Source organism: Mchenga conophoros, linkage group LG4 (genome assembly GCF_057382185.1).
Source record: "Mchenga conophoros isolate Kocher_MC1m ecotype Shallow Benthic linkage group LG4, M_conophoros_male_GT1.1, whole genome shotgun sequence".
NCBI classification, from domain to species: Eukaryota; Metazoa; Chordata; class Actinopteri; order Cichliformes; family Cichlidae; genus Mchenga; species Mchenga conophoros.
Genome location: NC_140529.1, coordinates 37,538,032 through 37,553,041, shown reverse-complemented (window position 1 = coordinate 37,553,041; position 15,010 = coordinate 37,538,032). Strand labels below are relative to the sequence as shown.

General features: G+C 43.1%; 1 protein-coding gene across 1 annotated transcript; it reads right to left on the bottom strand.

Moving 5' to 3' along the window:
- Positions 1–2,299: 2,299 nt before the first annotated feature.
- Positions 2,300–14,459, bottom strand: pigq (phosphatidylinositol glycan anchor biosynthesis, class Q). The gene is made up of 14 exons (XM_085272208.1): positions 14,328–14,459; positions 13,089–13,279; positions 12,712–12,898; positions 12,165–12,334; positions 11,833–12,029; positions 10,754–10,885; positions 10,527–10,647; positions 9,614–9,740; positions 9,337–9,490; positions 6,168–6,279; positions 5,143–5,223; positions 4,771–4,885; positions 4,615–4,676; positions 2,300–3,649 (listed from the first exon to the last, which is right to left on the bottom strand). Exons 2-14 carry the CDS (start codon positions 13,239–13,241, stop codon positions 3,497–3,499), a joined length of 1,764 nt encoding a protein of 587 aa, XP_085128334.1. The 5' UTR covers positions 13,242–13,279; positions 14,328–14,459; the 3' UTR covers positions 2,300–3,496.
- Positions 14,460–15,010: the final 551 nt, after the last annotated feature.

Here is a 15,010-nt window from a genome sequence, read left to right as displayed (position 1 = left end):
GAGTGTAAACAGAACAAAGGCAGAAAATTCTCATCACGTGGGATAAACTGGATCAAATCAAAGCTGCGCCCCGTCAGTGAGAAAAACAGAAAATAACCGAGGAAACAAGCAGAAGGACGAGAAATAAATACATGCATAAACGGTATACTTCTGTATTCTTTTCAGTGCGTGCAGACTGCAGTATGAAAAAGAAATCGATAGGAAAATGAATATGGACGAAATTAGGTTAAAGAGTAAAACAATATATAAACAAATATATGAATGCATAAATAACACCGTACCACTTACTTATTTATGTATTAATATTTTCTCTTCATTCCACCACTTATTTCTTTGTTTATTCAGTTCAGCAAAACTATAAAGAGAAGATATATAAGATATTTTTAACAGAAAGTGATTTTTTTTACAAAGTGGAAGGTGGAATATTATATAGATTCAAGATTCTTTATTTCTCACATGCATAGTCATACAAGCACAACACACAGTGAAATGTGTCTGATAAGAACAGACACTACCACTAGATATTTAAAGTATTATATTATTTATTGTGTATTTATTGTGTTTTGTTACTTAGAATAGAAAATCAAATAAATGAATGGGGTCAAATAGAAAAACACCAAAGTAAATAAATAGGAAAATTAATCCAGTAACTTATAGTTAATGTTCATCTTGCTGCATTTAATAACATGTGTTGTAATTCTGCCACCATCATGTGTTGCTGGGTTTATGCACCAAAATTCACATCCTTTTCTGTTTTTTTATTCATTAGGTATTTGATTGGCACTTTAGGGCCTCCGTATGTTTGTGTAAGATCATTTTTATGGGGGGATTTGGGGAAATCCCGTTTGCCTTCTTGCAGTCTGTATGAAAAAAGACAATCGGCTCAGTTTAATCTCTGATTATTTTCGGACAAAACAGGCTAAACTCAGATTAAAAGACATGAAAAACTGCATCAAATCTTTCATGTGACTCATCAGACAAAACTCCCTGAAATGCTGGACTGTTCATAAAACACGCAGTTTTTTACATTTCCTATAAACAAAGAGTATTTAAAACAATAACAACTGAAAGGGAAATGTTTGTGGAGAGTGTCATAATCTGCCCTGTTACTGATCATTTTTCAGTTTTCACTGTCGTAGGGGAGCAAAATACATTTGGACCATTTCCCAGAATATAATTCATGTTGTGTAACCACGGTAGGAATAATATTATGAAATGTGATGTACAGTAGTGGGCTGAGAGTGTGTTTGATTATGTGTGTCAGGCCTGTTTTTATAGCACCATGACTCATCTCTCGCCTCAGCCTCCTGAGGAAGAACACCTACACGCATAATTAATGAAGTGTTCTGGCAGCAACAGCTTGAATGAGGCAATCTAAGATAAAATAGAGATTAAAGTGTATTTACATCTGGGATGGATCATATTTATACTTTTCATGCAGTGGAAATAAACACTGACTGAACAGTCTTCTATGCGTCTTCAACAGCTGTGCTTTTATTCTGAAAAGCTTACGGTCATTTACAGGGTGTTTCCCCCCATAAATGCTACAGGATACCCTGCTTTATCATGCTTGTTTACTCTAATGGGGCCAAAGTTTACAAAATGAACATCATAATGATAATGCATAATACTGGATACGGAGGTCGTACAAACCCAATATTCTACTTTTGAGACATCCCTGTATCTGTGCAACAGCAGAGAGGTTTTTGCCTCTGTGTGTGAACTGAAGCTGTGAAACACGCTGAGTGATGCAACGTCCCAGAATCACTCTGCTTAAAAAGTGGTTGAAAAATATGATTTTTGTAAAGCACAAGGATGTGTGTATAAGTCTGTATATATCTGTAAATATGTATAACTATCGGCATGTTAGTGGGGTTCTAAAACCAAATGCAAATTGTAAGCTAGTATTTATGATATGATGGGGAATACACAGGAAGAAAAAGTGAAAAGGGACATGATTAATTAAGCTAACGCTTCTTCTTACTTCTTTTTGAATGTTATTATTATTATGCTTATCATCATTAGCATCTTTATTATTATTTAAGCACAAAGACAGCAGCAGTGATGACATCATCAGTACGTGCCACATTAACGATGTCAGCTGAGTTAACATTCATTAGTATAAAGTCTCTCTGCTGTTTGGTTGCCACTCATATACACTGTATGTAATGATATAATAATTTTTCACCTTATTTTTCTAAACTTTCCATTGTTTATTGTTTGAAAACAATAAAAATATGTTGTGATGTTCCAGCTGACTCAGCATGAACACCAGAGGAGGAAGGACATGCTCAGAATCCTGGATTTTCCCCAACGTTTAATGAAAAGCTGAATTTAGTCAAAAGGTTTGATCAGACATAACAAAACAGGCACATTACATTTAAAATGAACGACAAAAATCAGACTTCACGGCTGTAACAGACGTGCAGAGTCAGTGAGTGGAAGAAGAACATTCATTATTTCATTTAGACTAAATCGCTCTCAGGTTAAAAACAGACACGTAAAAGACATCAAAATAAAAAAAACATTTTTTCTGGTTACAATTATTTAAGGATTAAAGATTCCAGCTATTAACATATTCAGTGCAGTTGGTTATTATAAAGAGTCATTTGATCGAGTTTGTGTGTCTGCACTGAAGGCGAACAGTTTACGGCTCCACAGTTTTACTCACGTTAACACAAAACAACAAGATCAGGTCATTCTTAAAAAGCTCCTTTAAGGTGCTTTACAAATGTACCACTCGCCATAAACACAAGAGAACAATATTTAGATTTTCTCATTAAAAACATGACTTTGATTGAAGCCTTGGTGCATGCTGGTGGATTAACCAGGGCAGCTGTGGCACACGTCTGTCCAAAAGTCCTCCACAGTGATGTGAGACTGATGAAAGAACACCTTTAATTTAAGTTTCCTCAAGTTTAGTTGCTGCTAAAGTGGTTCTACAGTTTGGAGGGGGAACTTTATTTTAAGTGACTGTACAAAAACCAAACAGAGAATTAGACGGGTGTTTGTTACTTTTTATGGCTGATCACAGCTCGTACAGGAGTTGTTTTGGTCCAGTTTTGTTGTTCTTCCTTAAACATAAAGTCTTTTATAATGACAAATAAAAATGTAAATCTGTAAAGTCAAAGGAACGATCAGGTTAGTTGAATTTTACTCTGAAAGAGTGAAAGAGCTTCCTCGAGTGTTTTTATACCCACAGCTCTTAAACCAACACCAGCAGGACGTGACTATTTGCTGGTTGTCCTGTTTCTGGTATCCGTGTGAGCTCAAATATTCATCATCCACCTTCAGGCTGAGCAGAAAGCTGTAGACGCGATGAGTCGGCAGCTTCAGGCGATGTTCTCTGTGACGCTCTTCCCATCAAATATAAAAGCATCTCCCGAAGGTCGTCTGTCTTTTTCCTGTCCGTTTCCATCTCTTTATTTATTCAGTCTCTTCCCTTTCCCCCGCTCCCTCGTCTCTCCTCTTCCTCCATCGCATTTCTGGCTCTCTCTCAGTCAACCTTGGTGCTTTTGTGTCTCCAGGGATAAATCAGCTCCCCGACAAACAGCTTCTTGACCAGAGCGGCCCATGAGTCTCTGGGGTAGCAGCTGTATGTCGGGGTGCGGTACAGCTGCACCACAGTGCTGCACTTCAGAGGGTTTATCTGAGGAAGAAAGCATCAAAATAATGGCTTACTGTCAGGAGGAGCACACACTGATGACACATTATTAGCACGCTGAGGTAGGAAGTAAGGTACAAACAAAACAAATGCACCTGCAGTTCTTATAAAGTCCACTAGAGGCGCCAGCAGTGAGTCGGTCCCCGTGGGCTCCCACGTTAAACTTTACAGCAGATATAAACACGTTAACCGTCTCATTAAGTGTCAGTTTTATTTACTTAAGTGTTGTAGTCTGTAAGTTTTTGGTTCTTTTGTTTTTTTATTGAGCTTCATCTGATATTTCCCCTCCTGAGTTCCTGGATCACAGCGGCGTGCCAAGTCTGAGTTTTCCTGTTCCTCAACCACCAGATGTGACCTCAGCATCTGTTCCTGCACCAAACCTGTCAGACGTCTCCTCAGGACCAGCCGTCAGGCTCTGCTGCTGCTCGCCCTCCAGCGAGGTCCGGCCTCCACCCTTTTCTGTTTCTCTCTGCAGCTCCATCATGTTAGTTTTCTCCAGCGTTGGCTGGCTTATGTTTATTTCCTGTTTTCCATTTTTCTTTCAGTGTCTTGTGTTAATTTTACTTCCTTTTTTTTTTTTTGATCGTCCGCCTCGCCCAGATTGTTCTCACCTGTCATGTGTGTTTATAGCCCCGTCTTCCTCTTCCTGTTTTTAGAGGAAGTCAGTAGTTTACCTGAAGTTGTACTAGATTGTGTCCTGCTGGAGCCTTTGGGTGAATTTTTAATGTGACCAATAATAAAGTTGCTGTGCAGTCAAGAAAAATAATTTGGCCTCAAATGTAACAAACTAAGTATTTAGCATTTAAAACAAGCAAACAGCTGGATGATCATGGAAATTTCATCCAGCTGTGATGATTTGAACACAAAGAGGCTTCCTTGTAGCAGCCAATGAGGTGCCTCCATGTTTAAATCTGCGTGGTAAGACAACGAAGACCTGTGTGACCTCTTACCTCCATCAGCAGGTGAAGGGCGGTGCCCGGCTCCTCACACAGCACCTGGAACTTTACACCTTCTGAAAACGTGCACAAAGCCTCACGATGAAAACCTGCACACCTCCCCCACGCAGTTATTTAAAGGCTTTATAAAGACGGTTCAGTAAAGCGTACCTGCCAGTCTGTAGGGTCTGAAGAGGCGGAGGCCCATGGCAAACAGCGGGAAGGAGTTGATGAAGTCCACGCTGAGGTGGAGGACGCCCTGGAACAGCACCACCACGAGCCGGAGCTGCACGACACAACGAGACCCGGGAGTCAAAAAGAAACAAACAAAATAATGGATTGGATTTATATAGCGCTTTTCGAGACACCCAAAGCGCTTTACAATGCCACTATTCATTCACTGTCACATTCACACACTGGTGGAGGCAGCTACGGTTGTAGCCACAGCTGCTCTGGGGCAGACTGACAGAGGCGAGGCTGCCATATCGCGCCATCGGCCCCTCTGGCCAACACCAGTAGGCGGCAGGTGAAGTGAAGGCGTACCAGAGTGAAGACCAGGTAGTAGAGGGCGGTGGTGGGCAGCAGGAACAGCAGGATGGTGAAGAGCAGCGTCCCGATGAAGAGCTGGAAGAAGCACAAACACAACAACACTCAGAGAAAATTCTCTGCATCTCTAAGAACTGATAAAGATTATGTTGAGTCTGAGGCTCTCGATGCCTCCTCTTCCTCATGATAATTCATTTTTTAAATAAATGTAAAAATCTTGGTATTAAAGCTCTTGAGTTAGTTTGGGTTTGAAGCTCCTGTGATGAGGTTTCAGATCAGTCTCAGCATCCAATCGCTGACAAACGTCCCTCTAAGAGGGGGCGTGTCTCCTCTTCACAGTAGGAAATTAATGCGCAACCAAATAAATCAAATTACGTTTGTTTATTCAGAACATTTTACACCAGAGTCGAGCACAGAACAAGCAAAATCAGGAATAAGTGCAAGAAACCCAGATGTGATGCTCCCATTTAAAGACTGCTCAGTAGAAATCTATGAATGCCTTTAAAGAGCCAATCAGCAGCTGAGCCTGGAACCATGAGCCAATCATGCTGCAGAGCTCATTCACAGCTCCTAAAGCTGAGTGGAGGACGATGCATTCACCGTTCTCGACGCGGTAACAAACATCTTTCTTTGATTTCTTTGCCTCCCTGATCCTGGTTCTGCTGGAGGTTCTTCCTGTTAAAAGGGAGTTTTTCCTCCCCACCCTCGCCAAGAGCCTCTCACAGGGGATCGTCTGATTGACGGCGTCTTCTCACCAATATTTAAGGTTCTTTATCTTATAAAGTGTTGTTGTGAAATGGAGCTGTATGAATCAAACTGACATCAGTGGTGCTCAGATATACATATAGTGAGGAAAACAGCTTCCGAATCCTCATTTTGGGATAAATGTACCATTTTTTTTAGCAGTTTTTAAATAAGATTTGACTCTCATCTACATTTGTAGAGACTCTTTGTCTCTACAAATGTAGATGTTGAATTCATGGATCTCTACCTGTTTATTCTCACAGGTGTTTGTGGGTTACCTGGTCCACGTCATAGGAGCAGGAGTCCACTCTCTGCCGCAGGACGTTCCACTTCTTCCCTCTGAAGAGCCTCCAGAGCGACGAGAGCCCATAGATCTTCAGACAGTACAGCCTGACAGAGACACAAACAGGTGATGAGTGACTGCTTAAAAGGAACAGGTAGATATCTGACACAAAGACAGGTTTCATAGAAGAGCTCTGCAGAGGCCTGTTCAGCTGGTAAACCACCAGCTTTATGCGCAGCAGCACTGACAAATCATTTCAAGTGTAGTCACAGAAAAAGCACCACGGCTGTAATAGGAGCAGTCATTAATGACACACTCAGTCTGTTTGACAAAGACTAAGAGAGACAGAGAAGCTTTCCGTTTGAAGCACAGCGAAGCTTCTTCGACTTTCATCCTCTGCAGAGCCGAGCTGTGTTTACGGCAGGAGATATTTTTAGACCCGGGCGCGCAGATTTAATAATAATAAAAAAAACTCAGGCAAAAAGCTCTCAAAGCGAAGAGCCGGCGGAGCATAAATATGTGAGGAGGAAAATGGGTAATATTTCACTGTGCACCACGGGGCGAGGCACTGCTATCTTTAGAGCAAATACATAATTTAGTCAATCCTTCACGACAGCACTCAGACTCCCGTCACACCACACGGCAGACTAACAGACCTCATTTCTCCTGTTAAAGCCAAAGCAGGTGAGTGTACCTGAGAGCTGACAGAACAGAACCAAGATTTAAGAAAATGAAGATTTAAATGTCATCGAGCTCATCTTTTAATCCTCAAACGGGATTCAGCAGCGATGACGTGCTGTTTCTGCAGCTGAACACGTCTTCAGGTTAAAGATTAAGAAGAAATACTCATTAGTCCTGTGATGCTCTGCAGTTACTGGCTGACCTACTGAAGGCAGCAACATTTCCTGCTGCAGAAGTTTCAGTTTCACACGCTTGTGCACAAAATATTGTAAAGAGTGTCATCTCCAAACCAGATGTTTGCTTAGTTTGAGTTTGACAGCAGCAGCCTGAGAGGACGTATGACAGAGTCATCGGTTCATCTGCAGTGTGGTGTTACAGGGATGCAAGCATGCTGTCACTTTTAAATGGTAAGAAGCGCTAAATAAAGGCTGCCAGGGTGGTACCAGAATTTAACTTGACCCTAAAATCTTCCAGAACCAAAAAACTCATCATGAAAGTAAGAATGCCCCAAATCTGATCCATGCATGATGCTGCATGGAAGGGGCCCTCAGCACCCAGACATGAAGAAGGCCCAGCAGAGGCTCGACTTCTTCAGGGTTCTCAAACAAAAACAGCCCGTCCTCCCACTGCTGCTCCATCAGCACCACCGAAACCATCACCAGGTTCCCACCACCCTTCCTGGAGGACATTTGGAGCCACCGCTGCCTGATAAGAAGCACCAACAGAACCACGAACTCGCCCCTGATAATACTAATATATTTATATATTCATGTGCTTGTATATTTTCTGAGGATATTTTAATACATTTGTATTCCTTATTCTCGCTTCCTTTCATTGTACTTTGTTCAAAGACAATAAATTCATCTGAAAACCAATTAATTGATTATGTTAGAATATTTTGCAACAAAGTGTTGTGCAAAAATCTTAAGGCACCCTCATTTCTTTATATTTGTTAGTGAAATGTGGAACAGTTGCAGGGATTAACTGAAACGTGTGCAAACACAAAGAAATACATTAGAAAATTAAACAGAATAAGTTAATATTTATTATTATGACCACCTTTAATCTTCATCACAGCCTGAAGTCTGAGGAAACTCTCTGTCATTAGTTTAAGTATCCTCAGTTCTCCAGCCTTCGTGGAGGACGTTCAAAGCTCTTTGGATGTTTCTGCCTCTTGTTCTGTTCTCTGTCAGGACGATCTCACGCTGCTTCAGTAAGTCTGAGGTCCGGCTCTGAGGAGGCTGATCCACGACTGGTGGTGTCCCACAGGTGTGTTGGCATCACTGTCAGTTCATAATCGTCAACACCGCTGGTTAAACTGCAGCCCACATGTCCATCACTGATGCCCCGTCACAGATTTTCAGTCCAGTTCTTGTGTAATTTCCATACCTCAGCCTTTCCTCACAGTTTTCCTTGGCAATGGCTTCTTGACGGCCGCCCTTCCACTGAGACCATTACTGATGGCACGTTCATACTGAAGGGTCACGTTTCACCTTCATCTCCCTCTCATGGTTTGGACCCTCCTCTGAATCTTCACCATCTTCTCACAGTCAACAATGACTCTGTTCAGCAGCACAGTGCGAGTGTGAACATCTAAAGCAAACAGGCCTGCAGAGCAGAGCGTGCACCAGCTTAGGCGAGGCTCTTCCAAATGTCCAACCCTGTTATGTAACCGTGACGTCAAACAAAACATCCTGCAAGTCAGATTTGGTTCTTTTGTGAGCGGCTGCAGAAATGAATTATGATGCTCTCATCTTCATCTTTCAGTTTTCACTATTGTCCAAAAGGTATTTTATAGTAAATTTACCGGCTGTGTAAAAGTTTTTATGTGTAAGATTTTAAATAGTTTCTTTTTGAATGAACTGCTTTTAGCAAACGTCCCAAATATGATCTTAAAACCCACCAATTTGGCCTCCATCACCTCAGTCCGGTCGATTATTTCATTATTAATAAATTCTCATTTCTAGACCATTCTCGGGCCATTTTCTACCAAGAAGTTTTTTCTAGATGCACAGAGGAAGGAAAAGATTTGAAAGCACTGCCCCCTGCAGGTTATCAGAAGTACCTCCTCTCACAAAGCTTTACCGCGTGCTTATTCAATAAGGTGGTGAGATGAAAACTAAAAGAAGTCCTAAACAGTCCACTCATCCAGGTCCAGAGGCAGACTCGTCCTCAAACCCAGCAGAGAAGACTAATCTCTGCGGAGAGTCCTGGGTCTGTCCCAGGGCTTCCTCCCATTAACACCTCAAATGGCTCCTGTTGAGGTGGAGGAGCATCAGTTTCACTTCCTCACCATCCTCGCTCTCTAACCCTGACACCCACAATCTCATTCTCTCCTCACAGCTTGAAGAAATCAGCAGCTTCACCTTCACACAGACACTGTGCACATCTGTCGGCCTCATGCTCCAGGCCTTGTTGCCTTCACCGATCAGAATGAGCTTTGCTTCATAGCGGAGTAAAAGCTGGCCGTTTCTAAGACATACCTGGCTCCGTAGACGTAGAAGCAGTAGATGTGGAAGGTGAGCAGGGCCACCATGTCTGACAGCAGCGAGAGGGCAAAGGTCAGGCCAAGGCAGGCCGACAGACCTCCGTACCACAGGATCCCCTCGATGAATGGAGACATCAGGTGGATGTAGCCTGGATGGAGAGACCAAGCAGCACAGTGAGAGTCAGCACAAGCTTTTGTGTCACTTTAGCGTGAAAAAGATTTAAACAAATTAAAGGAAATCTCAACACTGCAGAAAACCTCCTGATACTCACTGATCCAGAGGTGTATGTGGTACAGGAAGAAGCGGCCCAGAACCTGGTCCAAGGCCCGGTTCATCTTCAGCCCGGCTGGAGCTCCCATCAGCCACTGCAGCAGCTCCTCCAGCTCTTTAGCCACATGCTGAGGAGGAAGCGCAGGAGTTTAATGACAGAAGAACAGAAGCTCAAATTACACCAAATCCAGCCGGTTATTAGCGACTTAATGAGGCCTGTCGGCGCTGCGCAGGGCGCTGAAGTCTCTACATTTATAACATGAAGAGTTTTTGTGCCTTCAGGCTGTTTCCACAACACGATCCAAACACATGTCTGAGCATCATTAGTTCACTTATCAAGAGACTGTTTTTGTTTTCAAACCTGGAGTTTCTATAAAGCAACAAGCTGAAATTATTAAAGCTAAACTTTTTCACGTTTTTCCGATCCGGCGCGCAGCATCCTCTAAACTGCTTTTTGTCTCCTGGATGAAGCAGCAGTAATGTCTGATTATGCTCCTTCGATCCGTCTCTTGCTGGCAAAAGATGCTCATGAAGTGCAGGCAGCACAGGTCATTGGGCTGTGCCCCTCAGCAGGCTTCTGGAAGTTGGCCAATCAAAATAAAGTTGGTGTTTTAAAGAGACACGAACTAAAACAGCTTGTGTGAGACAGGAGGGCTGCATGAAGGCCAGCATGAGGTACACATGGATCCTTTTTTTAAACAATGAATCATGCAGAGCTGCTTTTTCCAACAGTGAACTGCAAAAACAAAACCAAGCTCATATGTCATGATGGCGATTCTACATCAAAGACACGACCATGAACCTGTAAAACAAAGACCAGTCTGCGAATCGAGGACATTCATTCAGCTCCAGCATTACTCAGCTGGTCCCTCACACTTGCACACAGCAAAAATCTCCACAGAGCAATAACTTACATCAGCTGCAGGCATCAGCATGTTAGCCAGCGTGGCGATGTGGTCGTCTCTGTAGAGCCACGACATGAGCAGGACGCCGAGCCCCACGTCCACCAGGAACGACACCAGGATGTTGCCTTTCCTGCCGACAGACATCAAAGCGGAGACGCGGCGTTACAGTCGGCTCGGTTTCAGCAACAGTTTCAGTACAAACCAGGTGAAGCTCCATTTCTTCACCAGACGCCCACCTCATGAACTGCTTATGCTCGATGGCTGGTTTGGGCGAGCTCAGCGTCCTCATGTGTTCGGTCCTGTAGCTGATCTGGACACATGTGGACAGTTTACTGGACAGGAAGCGCAGCGGGTAAAGACTGAAGATCCTGCATGAAACAGAAGAGGCAGCTTAGAGCTTTACAGCCGCGGTCGGGACTTTCTTACAATAAATGCTGGACTAATAAATAAGAGCAAAACAAAGAAGGAAGCAGGAAAAGTACGTCGCTTCTTCAATTCAAAAAATAGTTTTTATCCAGCTTTGCATTACTCCAAGTCTGTGGAGGTGAACAGAGAGCCGAGTTTGAAAGCAAAGCTGTCGATTCACCGGCTGAGCTACGTTCTGACCATGAGACCAACAGAGTGAGTCTGAGGATACAAGCAGCAGAAATGAGCGTAATGATGCTGCACCTCCACATTAAAAGGAGCCAGCTGGGGTTGTGCAGCATCTGACTCGATGCCTCCTGGCTGCCTCAAAGCTGAGGCATTTCGGGCATATCAGAGTGGGTGAGGTCCTGCAGCAGAGCCAGAAGCTGCTCGATAGCTGCTCCTTCTCTGCTAGCTTGGAAGGATCTTAAAGCTCCTCACAGAAGTGTTGGAGGAGGTGGAGAGGGAGGCCTGTGCATCGATCTACTATACAGCTTTTCTATCAGTCTTTATTAACAGATTAAACACACCCAAACGCTGAGATGTAATAAAGTGTAACTACCTCGAACTTAATCCGTGCTTTGATTTTTTTAGAGGATTTTAGTCTTTTGCACAAACAGGACTTGAGCAGATTGCTTGAAATGAGTGTTTTTTATTTCATTTTTTAAAATGAATAAACTCACTGAAATTAAAACACGCAAAGTGAAAAACACTGAACAAGAATCTTCTCGTGCAGAAACTGAAACGGTGAAAGAAGGCACGGCAGGATTATAGTTTGTGGTTTATTCATCATGAATTAACAGGATGTTTTGTGCAGTTTCCAGCCGGGGGAGGACAACCAGCGATAAAACAATCAGCACATTGATCAGTATATAAAATTATCTCTCAGCTGTAGCTCTCTTCCTCTTACCGGATGCTGCAGAGCCACGTCCACAAGGCGAGCAGCCAGCTGATGAGCACACACAGCGGCACTGAGGCCTGTTTAAGCAGCTCCACGATGATGCTGGCCTCCCGGCCTTCAGACTGCCAGTGCGTCGACTTCAGCGGCCCGTCATCGTAGCGATCCAGGAAGAACAGAGGCTGGCTGCGCGCTACCGTCTGGAACACCTGCAACAGGAAGAGGAGGAGCATGTGAGAGATCACCAGCTGCCCACATCAGGGATTGGACGCATGTTGGTGGAGGAGCTGATTTGAGAGCTTTGCACCAGCACGGAGACATCACAGTTTTTTTCTCCTCTCTACCTGTTTCAGCTCAGACGGCGGCTCGGTGTCGAGGTCAGGATCTCCACTCTCAGTGGGGTGGAGGTGCGACAGCATCACCTTCCTCTGCTCATAGTGGACAAAGATCACCTTCTCCTCCTCCTCCTCCTCATCATCTTGCTTTTTTGCTTCCTGCTGAGTTTCTTGCCCATCTGAAAGTTATTCAAATCAGAGCACAGAAACTTTCAAATTAAATGAAGGACATTTTATTGGACATTTAAAAACAGAAAAGAAAAATAATCTTAAAAACAGAAACAAACTGTCAGATAAAAAAATGAAAGACAGCTGTGAAAAAGGAGAACTATCATTCCAGGGTCAGCAGGCTTAAAAGAGTGGGAGGAGCTAAAGCAGCTTAGTTCAGACAGGATGAACTGCTAGGCTGCGCCAATGCCTGCACCTGTTTAAGATAAATGAGGATTATTTTGAGCTGAGAATCATGCAAAGCTACTCTAGCACAGTCCAGAATAAAAAAAAAAAGTATGGAAAAGAAAAGCCAAGGAGGAAGCAGATTCCAGTCTGAGGATCTTACTTTGGTTCCGGTTGACGACCTCACAGATGAAGCCCATCTTTCCCATTTGGCGACTGACCTGGAGCCAGCACTGCTGGGGGAAAATGGTGCTGAGGTCCCTGAGGAAGCTCTCCATGCTCTCCTGACCCTCTTTAGGCAAACTCCAGGAGCCGAGTACCGTCAGCTCCACCCCGCTCTGGGCCTGCATCTTAGAGACGAACACAGAGGACGGCTGAGGGACTGACGTCTGGCTCACGTTGCTGAATGGATTCATCTGATCATCTGCAACCTGACTAAAAGTTTTCCTCTGCATTGTGTTTAATTCAAAAGTCAAAGGTGACACCTATTGGACAACTTGTGCCCTACAAAGACTCAGCTCCCTCTTTATAATCACCAACCTGCTGGATGTACTGTTTGACCTGCCCGGGGATGAAGGGGTAGTGAATGACCGCCAGCACCACGGCTGAGTCATGACCAGAGATCCAGCGGCCCACCAGCAGCCCGCTCTCCGCCCGGTTACAGCACTGTGGGAAGAAAATCTTCAGCACCATGACTGCACTGTGGCTCAGAGTCCAGCAGCTCTGATGATCTGAGAGAAATAAAACAAGCAGAGGTAAACTTTAACTTCAGTTACCGCCCTGACGGAGAAATCCTTCATCACAGATACGCGTGCTGATTAGCGCGTGCAGGTCCCTCATTGGTGTCCACACCTTGGTTGGAGACACTCGTCTAACCCTGGAAAACTCACTGCCAGCAGCAGATATTACAAAAGTCCAACTTGGAAATCAAAGAATTCTGAAATAAAATTTATGTGAACATTTTACAACAGCAAAGATGGCGGTAAAAGTAAAGCGTTGAGGAAAAGCCTTTAAAAAAGTTTCAGCCAGTGTCTTAAAAAGGTTTTAAAGCCTCTTCTCTCTAACCTCTATTCTACTGGTGCTTTCCTGACATGAAGCCCAGCATGGCATCAAGGCTCAGTTTCCCAGACATGGAATAAGCCTGGACCTGTTTTCAGTGGGACACATTCACGGAATACTTCTCCTCATTTAGGAACAGGTCTAATCTATGTGTACAACACACTGTATGTGTGTATATATACACAAGAGTAACAGTAACCAAGTACGAACTACCCGCCGAGGGGACAAAGAAGTCCTTATTAATGAAAAATATCCCCGCGTTTCCATTTAAGTGCTACGACAGGAAAACCACTCAATCTTCCATTTTTTGAATGGAGTTCGGCAACAGAATGGAACAGGGTTAGAGACGGCTGTCCTCATTTTTTGCCCTTCAATCAGAAACCCGATTGGAGCACAACAGGAAGCCTGGGGCAGGGATGACATTGATTTCCGAGACCACGAAGCCGGTCAGCTGCAGTTTTATCTGCAGTGTTATTACAGAGTAACCGCGGGAACATAAAGAAATTACCCATCACGTCAAAGAGAAGAGTGACACCCCAACCTGCTGGTTTATCATGTCCCCCACCTGACAACCACCTCAAAGTTCTTCGCATTTTTCATTATTTTTCGTTAAAAGCGTTTTAAAATCAATGAACTGAAACTCGAACAAACAACGGAAAGATCAAAGTGTCTAACATCACTGCGGAGACGAGACACGAGTGTTAAAAATGCAACTTTTACCTTGTTTAACACGACAACAAGAGTTCACCTTCCCTCTGCAGCTACGTGCAAACCGTCGGCGCCATCTTTGTTGTTGATAGTCCGTGCGATAAAACGCTCCGGAGAGAAACACGCGTTAATGACTGTGCTGCGTTCCTCTTACTGCGATTAGATTTCAAGTCAAGTCAAGTCAAGTCAACTTTATTTGTCAATTCTGCCACATGTACAGGACATACAGAGAATAGAAATTGCGTTACTCTCAAACCCTAGTGATTAGAAAAATGCAAATAAAATAATTAAAAAGTAAAAATTTAAATAAATACAATACAATTTTACGTGTAACAAAAAAAAAGCTATGCAATATACAATATACAATATTCAAGTAAGGAGGCATAGTGGTGCAAAATAGGCAAATAGTGCAAATGGAGATTTAGTAGTATACGGTAAGTATACGGTAAGAGATAGTGTAGATAGAGATAGATTTCAGTTTTTGAAAGAATTAAAAGTCTCACATATTTTTTTTTTACCAAAGTTTTTTTTTATTTGAAAGGGAACTCTTTCAATAGAGAATATTAATAATGTTATTTTGAAAAGTCACTATATTAGTTTACATTCCTTGTTGTTTTATGCTAATAGTTTGATCAGGATTTTCTGAATTGTAATGTCTGAATGAAGGTATTGATCCTTAAGGGGAAACGTTTCAA

What these genes read in the sequence shown, in the direction of transcription:
- pigq (XM_085272208.1), bottom strand. Translation starts at nt 13,241, where the DNA reads ATGGTGCTGAAGATTTTCTTCCCACAGTGCTGTAACCGGGCGGAGAGC. An exon ending in ACGTGGCTCTGCAGCATCCG is followed by an intron (nt 10,886 to 11,832) that starts GTAAGAGGAAGA and finishes TGTTTCATGCAG; the next exon opens with GATCTTCAGTCTTTACCCGC. An exon ending in TGCTGATGCCTGCAGCTGAT is followed by an intron (nt 9,741 to 10,526) that starts GTAAGTTATTGC and finishes CTTCCTCCTCAG; the next exon opens with CATGTGGCTAAAGAGCTGGA.